The sequence below is a fragment of the Canis aureus genome, chromosome 6, assembly GCF_053574225.1.
Source record: "Canis aureus isolate CA01 chromosome 6, VMU_Caureus_v.1.0, whole genome shotgun sequence".
NCBI classification, from domain to species: Eukaryota; Metazoa; Chordata; class Mammalia; order Carnivora; family Canidae; genus Canis; species Canis aureus.
Genome location: NC_135616.1, coordinates 7,760,116 through 7,773,153, shown reverse-complemented (window position 1 = coordinate 7,773,153; position 13,038 = coordinate 7,760,116). Strand labels below are relative to the sequence as shown.

The 13,038-nt window shown below is 40.0% G+C and overlaps 1 protein-coding gene across 20 annotated transcripts in view; it reads left to right on the top strand.

Annotated features, from left to right (window-relative positions):
• ARHGAP28 (Rho GTPase activating protein 28) overlaps positions 1–13,038 on the top strand; it is a 257,341-nt gene that overhangs the window by 196,715 nt on the left and 47,588 nt on the right. For all 20 annotated transcript variants that reach the window (XM_077900033.1, XM_077900028.1, XM_077900031.1 and 17 more), the window contains 2 exons: positions 4,111–4,195; positions 12,885–13,027. In XM_077900033.1, the coding sequence (XP_077756159.1) occupies positions 4,111–4,195; positions 12,885–13,027 (228 nt within the window). The remainder of the gene's footprint in view (positions 1–4,110; positions 4,196–12,884; positions 13,028–13,038) is intronic.

Here is a 13,038-nt window from a genome sequence, read left to right as displayed (position 1 = left end):
TATTTAATTTTTATTGATTTTTCATTCATTCTTAGTTCTACTTGTATAATTTTTTCTAGTCTCTTGGATTATAAACATTTATTTTAAATTTTATTTGCATTTAAGGTTAAGAATTAATCTCTGAATAATAGTTTATCTTTTATCATGAATTTTTGGAATATAATGCTCTTACTGTCTTAAATTTCTTATAACTCTTATAATTTCACATGTGATTTCATTTTTAATCCACAATATTATTGGAATGCCTTTAAATTCACATGTGGATATATTTTGTAATATTGTTGGTTTTATTTCAAAGTTGATGCATATTTGTCAGTGAATGTGACTTACTTATCTCTGAGATATTGAGTATTTACCCAAAGGAGACAAAAATACTAATTCGAAAAGGTATATGCACCCGTGTTTGCAAAATTATTTACAGTAGCCAATATATGGAGGTCACCCAATTGTCCATTATAGATGAATGGATAAAGATGTTGTATACATATATACAGTGGAATGTTACTCAGCCATAAAAAAGAATGAGATCTTGCCATTTGCAACAACATGGGTGGGTCTATAGGATGTGTAACGCTCAGTGAAGTAAGACAGAGAAAAACAACATATGATTTTACTCATATGTGGAATTTTAGAAACAAAACAAATGAACACAATGAAAAGAGACAAAAAACAGATTCTTACATACAGAGAACAAAGTGGCATTGCAGAGGAGAGGTGGGTAGGAGGATGGATGAAATAGATAAAGAGGATGAGGAGTACAGTTATCTGGATAAAGACTGAAAAGTAAATAGAAATGTTGAATCATGGGATCCCTGGGTGGCGCAGCAGTTTGGCGCCTGCCTTTGGCCCAGGGCGCGATCCTGGAGACCCGGGATCGAATCCCACGTCGGGCTCCCGGTGCATGGAGCCTGCCTCTCCCTCTGCCTGTGTCTCTGCCTCTCTCTCTCTCTCTCTCTCTCTCTCTCTGTGACTATCATAAATAAATAAAAAATTAAAAAAAAGAAATGTTGAATCAGTATATTGCCACCTGAAATTAATGTAACACTGTATGTTAATTATACTTCAATTTAAAAAATAAACATTTACCTCTGGGGAATTTGGCAAGATGTAGATTTATCAGTTCTGATCTCAGGTACAGAAAGGGAAGAAAGACAACCTTATTATCTGTATTAACTCAAAGCAGCTTTTATACATAAAATTATAACACATAGATTCAAACCTTGAGAAGAAAAGAAGCAGCTAGTCAGGAAGGTCAGAAGCATCTTCTGAGTCAGTGACTTTTTCCTGCAAGTAATGAACGTGGAAAATGTTTGGTATGGTGTTTCTTTCATGTGAAAAAAAAATGTCATACACTCAAAATCTAGTTTTGAGAGAACTCAAGCAGGTAGTGCCAACCTTCTACAGGTTGGAATTTAAAATAATCATCCCCCATATATTTTACTCTCCAATCCCAGTGCTGCATGATTTGGGCAACAGAGCAAGCTCCATTGGCTGGTAAACATTGCCTTTCCCTACTAGTTGAAGCCCCAGCTTCTTGTGTTTAGACACAGGGAAATGGTAGGATCTGTTATGGACAAGCAAAGGAAGTGTGAATTAAATGGGAGTGGCATTAATATTTCCAGTATATTAAAATAACTAGTAAAAATTTAAACAATGCTAGCATTGTTTAATGGGTGAGTGGATGTTTTAAAACTATTAATACCAAGCACCTAACCTTTTCACTCAACCTACTTCAGAACTCAGAGTCCATCTATTAGTAGTTTTCTCCTTCATCATATCCATGCTTTAACACATGAAATGTTCCTTTGTTTTGTTCTGCTTTGTTTTAACTGTTATGAGTGTCTCGACTTCTCTACCTGGCTTTCCAAGCCTTCTAATAATTTGAGTTGACCATCCTGACCAAAATATTTCTCATATTTTTCTAATACCTTGTCTCAACTCCTGGCACACCAGTCTCTCCACAATGCCATGTAGCTGAAATGTGTATACCTCCATTTCAGGCCTAAATGCTTTTGCCAGCCATCTCTGCTTCTGTAAGTCTTCTCCACCATGCTTTGAGTTCCAGCTCAGGTTCATCCACCTCTGGGTGAAACCCTTCCAGGCTGCACCTCTTTTCTCTCCATTACCCTCCAGTAAACATATAGTTGTGTTGTAGAAATTAGCTCTTAGCATTAGGTTGATTGTTTTTTAACATTGTTCCATAAATGTTACTCTATATTCCTCATTATAAATAATAGCTCAAGAGCAGGGATCACAATTTAAACTTCTGCCTCCTCTAAGATAGGCCCAGAATAATTTACATTACAAAGGGCAGGTACACTCCTTCAGTCCAGTAGGTTGGCTAGAGGCCAAGTAAACCAACTCAGCAGATGGACACTTCTCTACTTCACAGCTTACGGAATTGACATTTAGTAAGCTTAAGCATCCCAAACCATCAGTTTCATCCTGTAGATAAATGTCTCTAGGTTTTCAAGAGTTGTCTCCCATAGGTGAGTTATTTCAAAGTTCGAGAAAGCTTTTTTTTTTTTTTTAAACTTGAGAAGACTACTGAAACGTGGTCCATATCATTTTAAAGATTTTAGTGTATAGGTAATCTTTATTCTGTAGTTTAGTTTTTAGGGCTACCAAAAATCTGATTGACAATGAATTGTATGGCTCTAGACCTTTTCGTGTCTTTTCATTCTTCTACCAATTATAGTAATTGGAAATCTGTGTTTAATAATTGACATGTATTTACTTGATTTTTTACACAATCAGGAGTGTGTCATATCCTTTGAAATAAAATAGGAAAAAGAGAACACAAGGCTCAGAATTTGAGACTCCTTTGTATAATTTGTAACATATGATAAAGGATCTTTCATGAAGCAGATGTTCAGTTATTACTAAATAAATATGAGAATAAAAGAAGCAACATCAGACTCAGGAAAAATGAACAGACATTATATTGAGTAGTACATAAAAGATTTCTGATTGAATAGCAGTTTTTCATCATCACACATTCATAGATAATAACTCCCACATTAACATTAATACTGACAGAAATGGCAGGATTTGTGTATCAATTTTTTACTAATACCCTCCAGACTTGAGCAGTTGACTAGCTTCATGGGGCTTTACAAAGATACTCAACTTCTGGGGCACCTGGGGGGCTCAGTGAGTTAAGCATCTACCTTCTGCTCAGGTCATGATCCCAGGGTCCTGGGTTTGAACCAGCGGGGAGTCTGCTTTGCCATCTGCCCCTCCCCCCACTCATGCATGGTGTGTCTCTGTCTCTCTCTATCTCTATCTCTATCTTTGTCTCCCTCAAATAAATAAAATCTTTTTTTAAAAAAAGAAAAGACATTCAACTTCTTATAATATTGGAGGGGAGGACAGTGCTTTGGCAGTATCTTGGTAAAGAAAGTAACAAATTAGAAACTGAACTAGAAAACATTTTAAAGTTTTTGGTAGTCATGATCACTCTGTATTTTGTCATGGAGGAGTCAATATGTTAATTTTAAAAAATAGCCAACCCTCATATTGTGCTCAGTCTGTATCAGATATTGCTTATTGTGATTTAAACAGGATAAGCCATTTAAAATTCCTAATACCTCTTCATATGTTCTATTATCATCATCATTTTACAGATTAGGAGATTAAACAATAGCAAACTCGAGTGACTTGCTCAAAGTCACACAGTAAGAACCTGGACTAGAATCCCAGCAGTCTTGCCCCACAGTCCTTTCCATTAGCCATCTAGCTATGTCATCACCTGGGATTTAAGACCAACACGTGTGCCCACCACATCAAGAATAACACTGTAATTGTCAAACCATGTGACATCAAGCATTTAATTTTTACGTTTGAGGAGGGGTATGAGCAGCAAATTCTCAAGAGCTAAGAAGACACAGTTGCCTTGACATAAGTTCTCCATTGAGAAACTTGTGTGAGCTATACAGGTTTGGACTGAACACAGGAACAGAAAATCAGGTGCAGGCCCAGTATGAAATCAAGAATGGCTTTGTGTGAAAAGAACTTTTGTAACCTGCAGAATATAAATCAGATTGAAATGTGGGGTGGCCTGTATTTATGTGGTAAAATGTCTTGTGTTCATCTTCCCTTGTTTCACAGTCTATACTTGAGACTATTCCAGCTCTACCAGTTCATTCCAATGGATCTCCAGACCCTGGACAGTCAGTTCAGAATGCAGTGAGTGGTGAGTGACACATCCTTCTATATTGAACTTACACTGTATCTTCTTGCGTTTGTTCTAGCACTCAGTAAAGTTAACAGTGATTTTGTTAAGGCAAAATGTGTGGGTTTTTTTTCCTATTTTGATTTTATCACTCCAGCACTCACTCCCTGCCAGCTCCAAACACCCCATTCTATCGCACCAGACAAAATTAATTGAGCCAAATTGGAAGCAGAATCTTTTTCTCCTTCACTGCCATCACATCATTTAGAAACTACTCACTTGGGGAGTGTCTTTGATTTAAGGTCTTTTTCACAAGTAATCTGGATCTGCTTAATAGTTGCAAATGGACCAGAAGTAGGACACTTCCAAAACTCTCTGCTAATGCTCAAGTGTATACAGCACCACAGCAGCTCTTAGTGTGTGTACAAGGCTACAGGGTTAGCTTTTAACTGGGCCTCTTTCACTTGAGTGTTGGGTGTGCTACATGGGCTCAGTATGGAACCCGAAATCCTCCTTATAGGAACTAGGCTCTTACAAGGCCCTACTTTGGTGATTCTCTGAGCTTTTTCCTAAGTATGTGCCACTTCTCATTTACAACATAACTTCATGCTTTCAGCATTAGCTTCAAAATCCAAATAAGCTGGGGTGATGAAAATGTTCTGATGTTTGTTACTCAGTTCAAATCATGCCACTAAAAGATAAATGTCTACTTGGAGTGGTTTATTGGTTTGGAACACTGTAATAATTGCACTCTGAAGAATCTGTCTATAGAGCCTTCAGAAGTTATTATTGAACACCTGGGTGGCTCAGTTGGTTGGGTATCTGACTTGATTTCAGCTCTGGTCATGATCTGGGGATTGTGGGGTTGAACCCCTACACTGGGTTCTGCATTCAGCAGGGAGTCTACTTCCCTCCCTTCCTCTCCTTATGCCCCTTCCCCACTCAATGCACTCATGTGCTTCTACACTCTCTCTCTCTCTCTCAAATAAATCTTTACAAAAAAAAAAAAAAACAGAGAGAAGTAGAGTATTTTTAACAATCGGTTTTCTTCTTTAAATGCAAACCTCTGGGACGCCAGAGTGGCTTAGCGGTTGAGCATCTGCCTAGGGCTCAGGGCATCATCCTGGGCCCAGACCAAGTCCCACATAGGGCTCCTTGCGAGGAGCCTGCTTCTCCCTCCTCTGTGTCTCTGTCTCTCTGTGTGTGTCTCTCATGAATAAATAAATAAAATAAAATCTTTTAAAAAATAAATAAATGCAATCCTCTGTATGATGAGTGAAAATCAAAACTCCCCCTTGGCCATCTCTTGTTTTTATTGCATCCATTTATTGTATTTATGATTAGTATCTGTTAAAATTTTAAAATCTATTGATTTGCAAATTTCTCCACTTAATGTTTAATGTAAGATTAATTAGGTATTCTATTATTTCTTTTTGCTGTTCTTTTTTTAGTATTTGGTTTTCCTTTTTTTTTCTTTTTCAAAAATATTTTTTATATAATAAATTTATTTTTTATTGGTGTTCAATTTGCCAACTTACAGAATAACACCCAGTGCTCATCCCGTCAAGTGCCCCCCCCAGTGCCCATCACCCATTAACCCCCACCCCCAGCCCTCCTCCCCTTCCACCACCCCTAGTTCGTTTCCCAGAGTTAGGAGTCTTTATGTTCTGTCTCCCTTTCTGATATTTCCCACACACTTCTCCCTTCCCTTATATTCCCTTTCACTATTATTTATATTCCCCAAATGAATGAGAACATATAATGTTTGTCCTTCTCCGATTGACTTACTTCACTCAGCATAATACCCTCCAGTTCCATCCACGTTGAAACAAATGGTGGGTATTTGTCATTTCTAATGGCTGAGTAATATTCCATTGTATACATAAACCACATCTTCTTTATCCATTCATCTTTCGATGGACACCGAGGCTCCTACCACAGTTTGGCTATTGTGGACATTGCTGCTAGAAACATCGGGGTGCAGGTGCCCTGGCGTTTCACTGCATCTGTATCTTTGAGGTAAATCCCCAGCAGTGCAATTGCTGGGTCGTAGGGCAGATCTATTTTTAACTCTTTGAGGAACCTCCACACAGTTTTCCAGAGTGGCTGCACCATTTCACATTACCACCAACAGTGTAAGAGGGTTCCCCACATCCTCTCCAACATTTGTGGTTTCCTGCCTTGTTAATTTTCCCCATTCTCACTGGTGTGAGGTGGGATCTCATTGTGGTTTTGATTTGTATTTTCCTGATGGCAAGTGATGCAGAGCATGTTCTCATGTGTTTGTTGGCCATGTCTATGTCTTCCTCTGTGAGATTTCTCTTCATGTCTTTTGCCCATTTCATGATTGGATTGTTTGTTTCTTTGCTGTTGAGTTTAAGAAGTTCTTTATAGATCTTGGAAACTAGCCCTTTATCTGATATGTCATTTGCAAATATCTTCTCCCATTCTGTAGGTTGTCTTTGAGTTTTGTTGACTGTATCCTTTGCTGTGCAAAAGCTTCTTATCTTGATGAAGTCCCAATAGTTCATTTTTGCTTTTGTTTCTTTTGCCTTCGTGGATGTATCTTGCAAGAAGTTACTGTGGCCGAGTTCAAAAAGGGTGTTGCCTGTGTTCTCCTCTAGGATTTTGATGGACTCTGGTCTCACATTTAGATCTTTCATCCATTTTGAGTTTATCTTTGTGTATGGTGCAAGAGAGTAGTCTAATTTCATTCTTCTGCATGTGGATGTCCAATTTTCCCAGCACCATTTATTGAAGAGACTGTCTTTCTTCCAGTGGATAGTCTTTCCTCCTTTATCGAATATTAGTTGACCATAAATTTCAGGGTCCACTTCTGGGTTCTCTATTCTGTTCCATTGATCTATGCGTCTGTTTTTGTGCCAGTACCACACTGTCTTGATGACCACAGCTTTGTAGTACAACCTGAAATCTGGCATTGTGATGCCCCCAGCTATGGTTTTCTATTTTAAAATTCCCCTGGCTATTCGGGGTCTTTTCTGATTCCACACAAATCTTAAAATAATTTGTTCTAACTCTCTGAAGAAAGTCCATGGTATTTTGATAGGGATTGCATTAAACGTGTACATTGCCCTGGGTAACATTGACATTTTCACAATATTAATTCTGCCAATCCATGAGCATGGAATATTTTTCCATCTCTTTGTGTCTTCCTCAATTTCTTTCAGAAGTGTTCTGTAGTTTTTAGATCCTTTACCTCTTTGGTTAGGTTTATTCCTAGGTATCTTATGCTTTTGGGTGCAATTGTCAATGGGATTGACTCCTTAATTTCTCTTTCTTCAGTCTTATTGTTAGTGTATAGAAATGCCATTGATTTCTGGGCATTGATTTGTATCCTGCCATGCTACCAAATTTCTGTATGAGTTCTAGCAATCTTGGGGTGGAGGCTTTTGGGTTTTCTATGTAGAGTATCATGTCATCGGTAAAGAGGGAGAGTTTGACTTCTTCTTTGCCAATTTGAATGCCTTTAATGTCTTTTTGTTGTCTCATTGCTGAGGCTAGGACTTCTAGTACTATGTTGAATGGCAGTGGTGAGAGTGGACATCCCTGTCTTGTTCCTGATCTTAGGGGAAAGGCTCCAAGTGCTTCCCCATTGAGAATTATATTTGCTGTGGGCTTTTCATAGATGGCTTTAAAGATGTTGAGGAATGGGGATCCCTGGGTGGCGCAGCGGTTTAGCGCCTGCCTTTGGCCCAGGGTGCGATCCTGGAGACCCGGGATCGAATCCCATGTCGGGCTTCCTGTGCATGGAGCCTGCTTTTCCCTCTGCCTATGTCTCTGCCTCTCTCTCTCTCTCTCTCTCTCTCTCTGTGACTATCATAAATAAATAAAAATTTAAAAAAACTTTAAAAAGAAAGATGTTGAGGAATGTTCCCTCTATCCCTACACTCTGAAGAGTTTTGATCAGGAATGGATGCTGTATTTTGTCAAGTGCTTTCTCTGCATCTATTGAGAGGATCATATGGTTCTTGGTTTTTCTCTTGCTGATATGATGAATCACATTGATTGTTTTACGGGTGTTGAACCAGCCTTGTGTCCTGGGAATAAATCCTACTTGGTCATGGTGAATAATTTTCTTAATGTACTATTGGATCCTATTGGCTGGTATCTTGTTGAGAATTTTTGCATCTATGTTCATCAGGGATATTGGTCTGTAATATACAGACCAATATGTATGGTGGGGTCTTTATCTGGTTTTGGAATTAAGGTGATGCTGGCCTCATAGAATGAATTTGGAAGTACTCCATCTCCTTCTATCTTTCCAAACAGGTTTAGTAGAATAGGTATGATTTCTTCTTTAAACGTTTGATAGAATTCCCCAGGGAAGCCATCTGGCCCTGGACTTTTGTGTCTTGGGAGGTTTTTGATGACTGCTTCAATTTCCTCCCTGGTTATTGGCCTATTCAGGTTTTCTATTTCTTCCTGTTCCAGTTTTGGTAGTTTGTGGCTTTCCAGGAATGCGTCCATTTCTTCCAGATTGCCTAATTTATTGGCGTATAGCTGTTCATAATATGTTTTTAAAATCGTTTGTATTTCCTTGGTGTTGGTAGTGATCTCTCTTTTCTCATTCATGATTTTATTAATTTGAGTCTTCTCTCTTTTCTTTTTAATAAGGCTGGCTAGTGGTTTTTCTATCTTATTAATTCTTTCAAAGAACCAACTCCTGGTTCTGTTGATCTGTTCCACAGTTCTTCTGGTCTCGATTTCATTGAGTTCTGCTCGAATCTTTATTAACTCTCTTATTCTGCTGGGTGTAGGATCTACTTGCTGTTTTTTCTCTAGCTCCTTTATGTGTAAGGTTAGCTTTTGTATTTGAGTTCTTTCCAGTTTGTGGATGGATCCTTGTATTGCAATGTATTTCCCCCTTAGGACTGCTTTTGCTGTATCCCAAGGTTTTTGAACAGTTGTATCTTCATTACCATTAGTTTCCATGAATCTTTTAATTATTCCTTAATTTCCTGGTTGACCCTTCCATCTTTTAGCGGATGGTCCTTAACCTCCACGTGTTTGAGGTCCTTCCAAACTTCTTGTTGTGATTTAGTTCTAATATCAAGGCATTATTGTCTGAGAATATGCAGGGGATGATCCCAATCTTTTGGTATCGGTTCAGACCCGATTTGTGACCCAGTATGTGGTCTATTCTGGAGAAAGTTCCATGTGCGCTTGAGAAGAATGTGTATTCAGTTGAGTTTGGATGTAAAGTTCTGTAGATATCTGTGAAATCCATCTGGTCCAGTGTATCATTTAAAGCTCTCGTTTCTTTGGAGATGTTGTGTTTAGAAGACCTATCGAGGGTAGAAAGAGCTAGATTGAAGTCACCAAGTATAAGTGTATTATTATCTAAGTATGTCATAACTTTGGTTATTAATTGATCGATATATTTGGCAGCTCCCACATTTGGGGCATATATATTGAGGATTGTTAAGTCCTCTTGTTGGATAGATCCTTTAAGCATGATATAATGTCCCTCTTCATCTCTCACTACAGTCTTCGGGGTAAATTTTAGTTTATCTGATATGAGGATGGCTACCCCTGCTTTCTTTTGAGGACCATCTGAATGGTAAATGGTTCTCCAACCTTTTATTTTCAGGCTGTAGGTGTCCTTCTGTCTAAAATGAGTCTCTTGTAGACAGCAAATAGATGGGTCCTGCTTTTTTATCCAGTCTGAAACCCTGTGCCTTTTGATGGGGTCATTAAGCCCGTTCACGTTCAGAGTTACTATTGAAAGGTATGAGTTTAGTGTCATCATGATATCTATTCAGTCCTTGTTTTTGTGGATTGTTCCACTGGACTTCTTAAAGGGGAATTTTAAAAGTCCCCCTTAAAATTTTTTGCAGAGCTGGTTTGGAGGTCACATATTCTTTCAGTTCCTGCCTGTCTTGGAAGCTCTTTATCTCTCCTTCCATTTTGAATGAGAGCCTTGCTGGATAAAGTATTCTTGGTTGCATGTTGTTCTCATTTAGGACCCTGAATATATCCTGCCAGCCCTTTCTGGCCTGACAGGTCTCTGTGGAGAGGTCTGTTATTACCCTAATACTCCTCCCCATAAAAGTCAGGGATTTCTTGTCTCTTGCTGCTTTAAAGATCTTCTCTTCATCTTTGGAATTTGCAAGCTTAACTATTAAATGTCAAGGTGTTGAACGGTTTTTATTGATTTTAGAGGGGGATATCTCTATTTCCTGGATCTGAATGCCTGTTTCCCTTCCCAGATTAGGAAAGTTTTCAGCTATGATTTGTTCAAATACATTTTCTGGCCCTCTGTCCCTTTCGGTGCCCTCGGGAACCCCAATTAAACATAGGTTTTTCTTCCTCAGGCTGTCGTTTATTTCCCTTAATCTATCTTCATGGTCTTTTAATTGTTTGTCTCTTTTTTCCTCAGTTTCCCTCTTTGCCATCAACTTGTCTTCTATGTCACTCACTCGTTCTTCCACCTCGTTAACCCTCATCGTTAGGACTTCTAGTTTGGATTGCATCCCATTCAATTGATTTTTAATTTCTGCCTGATTGGATCTAAATTCTGCAGTCATGAAGTCTCTTGAGTCCTTTATGCTTTTTTCTAGAGTCACCAGTAGCTGTATAATAGTGCTTCTGAATTGGCTTTCTGACATTGAATTGTAATCCAGATTTTGTAGCTCTGTGGGAGAGAGGACTGTTTCGGATTCTTTCTTTTGAGGTGAGGTTTTCCTTCTAGTCATTTTGCTCAGTGCAGAGTGGCCAAAAACAAGTTGTATTGGGAAAAGGAGAAAAAGAGAGGAGAGAAAAAAGGAAAGAAAAGAGAAAAAGAAAAAAGAAAAAAGAGAAGAAAAAGAAAGAAGGGGGGGAAAAGGGTGGGGGAAGCAAACAGAAATCAAAAAGAAAAAAAAAAAAAAAACCACGGGGGAGTATCTTCTGATTCTGTATACTTTAAGTCCGTTGACTTCCCCTGGAACTTGTCCGTCTAGTTGGTCTTCTGGGGGAGGGGCCTGTTGTGCTGATTTTCAGGTGTTAGCACTTGGGGGAGCTGCTGTGCCCCTGCCTGGTGCAGGGCTCAGTGGGGGTTGTTTACCCCGTGAGGCCCCAGGAGGAACAACCGCAGTGGCGGGGCCAGCTCTGGAGCCCTGGTGTCAGCTCCCGCAGTACCTCCGGAGCTCTCCTCTGCAGGGCCGGGAGGCTCCGGGCGGGGCCACTGATCTGCTCAGCTCGGGGCAGGAGCGTCCTCGCTGTCCTGGGCCCTCCTGGCCTCTGCCTGTCCCGGGGGGAGGCCGGATCCTGGGCTGTGTCCCCGAGCCCTGTGCTCCGGAGCCTGCACTGTTGGATTCGCGCTCGCGGTGGCACAGCCCGCTTCGTGCAGAGCCTCAGCCCGAGCCCCCCCGAGCTCCTCCCGCTCCGCAGCCCCCTCCGCGGAGCCGCCGCCCGAGCCCCTCCGAGCTGCTCCGGGCCCGCCTTGAGAGCTGCAGCCCTTAGGGAGCTCGGCGCACTCTCCCGGGGCGCAGGTGTCCGTTAGTGTCCCCGGGAGCCCGAGGGCATCCCCGCCCTCCTGGGTCCTGCTCTAACTCCCTGCAAGCCCCTTTCCGCCCGGGAAGATTGGTGCAGCTCCTGCTTCTCTGGTCCGGTGCTTTCCTGTCTTGGGGACACTCGCCCTGGCCTTAGCCCGGCTCCTCACGGGGCCCCTCCCCCTTGGATGCCTTTTGTTTCTTTAATTCTCTTTCCCCCGTCTTCCTACCTTGGTAGAAGCACAAACTCTTCTCTCAGTAGCATTCCAGCTGTTCTCTCTTTAAATCTCAGGCCGAATTCATAGATTTTCAGGATGATTTGAAGGTTATCTAGGTAATTTGGTGGGGACAGGTGATTTGGGGACCCTACCCATCTTGCCCCTCCTCCCAGTATTTGGTTTTCCTTTAGATGAGTTCTCTTTTTTTGTAGTCAAGTTTTTGTTTTGTTTTGTTTTTTTAAACGCATATGAAAAGTTTTTCCAAGTAATGAGAAATGGTGGCAAACCAAATCTTAGTCAGAAATCAGAGTTTAGGATTACTCAAATGATTTCTGGATTCATTTGTTTTTGATCAAGGAATCTTAATTTCAAACTACCTCATGGAGAACATTGATGTGGGACATTTCTTGTCACCCATTTGGCTCTTTATTAATGAATATCATGCTAGGTCAGGTAACCAAATCAAATCATAAGAATTTGGATCAATTTACCTGAACAAACCTAACACTGAAGTCCAGATTTAATTCGAATGCATCCTAAGAGACAAACATCCCACAGTTTGGGAGAAAAAACAAGAGAAGTGATTTTAGGCAGGAATTCTGGGGGAGTTTTTTGCTCCTTCTCCCTCTGCCTTAAGCTTCTACTTCCCTAGGAACAGGGACATTGGGTTTAGGTGGACTTAACTGTAATATCATAAGAACATATAGAAGAAATACATCATTTGTGGGCTTTCCTCGAGTAATCCTCATTGCCTTTCATGAGAAAAAAATCTAAGATTAAAGATATCAGATGAAATAGAAAGTTTGTTTGGATAGTTATTATAGAAATTCATTCATACGGAAGTCCAGTGACCTCACATTATTGCTTAACTGAAATTGCCTGGGTGAGTCCAATGCTATTCCTTGGACGTAAACATTCTAACATGCTTATACTTTGTGCTTATTTTATAGTACATGATGTTGATTTGGCATATAAAATATTATATATCCTTTTTTTTAGATGACAATTATCTGGAAAAAAACATTGTACCAGAAACTGAAGAGCTGTCCTTTGAAGTATCTTATTCAGAAATGGTTACAGAAGTTCCAAAAAGAAATAAATTTAAGAAGTCAGATTTTAAGAAAGAAGACTACGCTTTAACTGTACGTAAAAC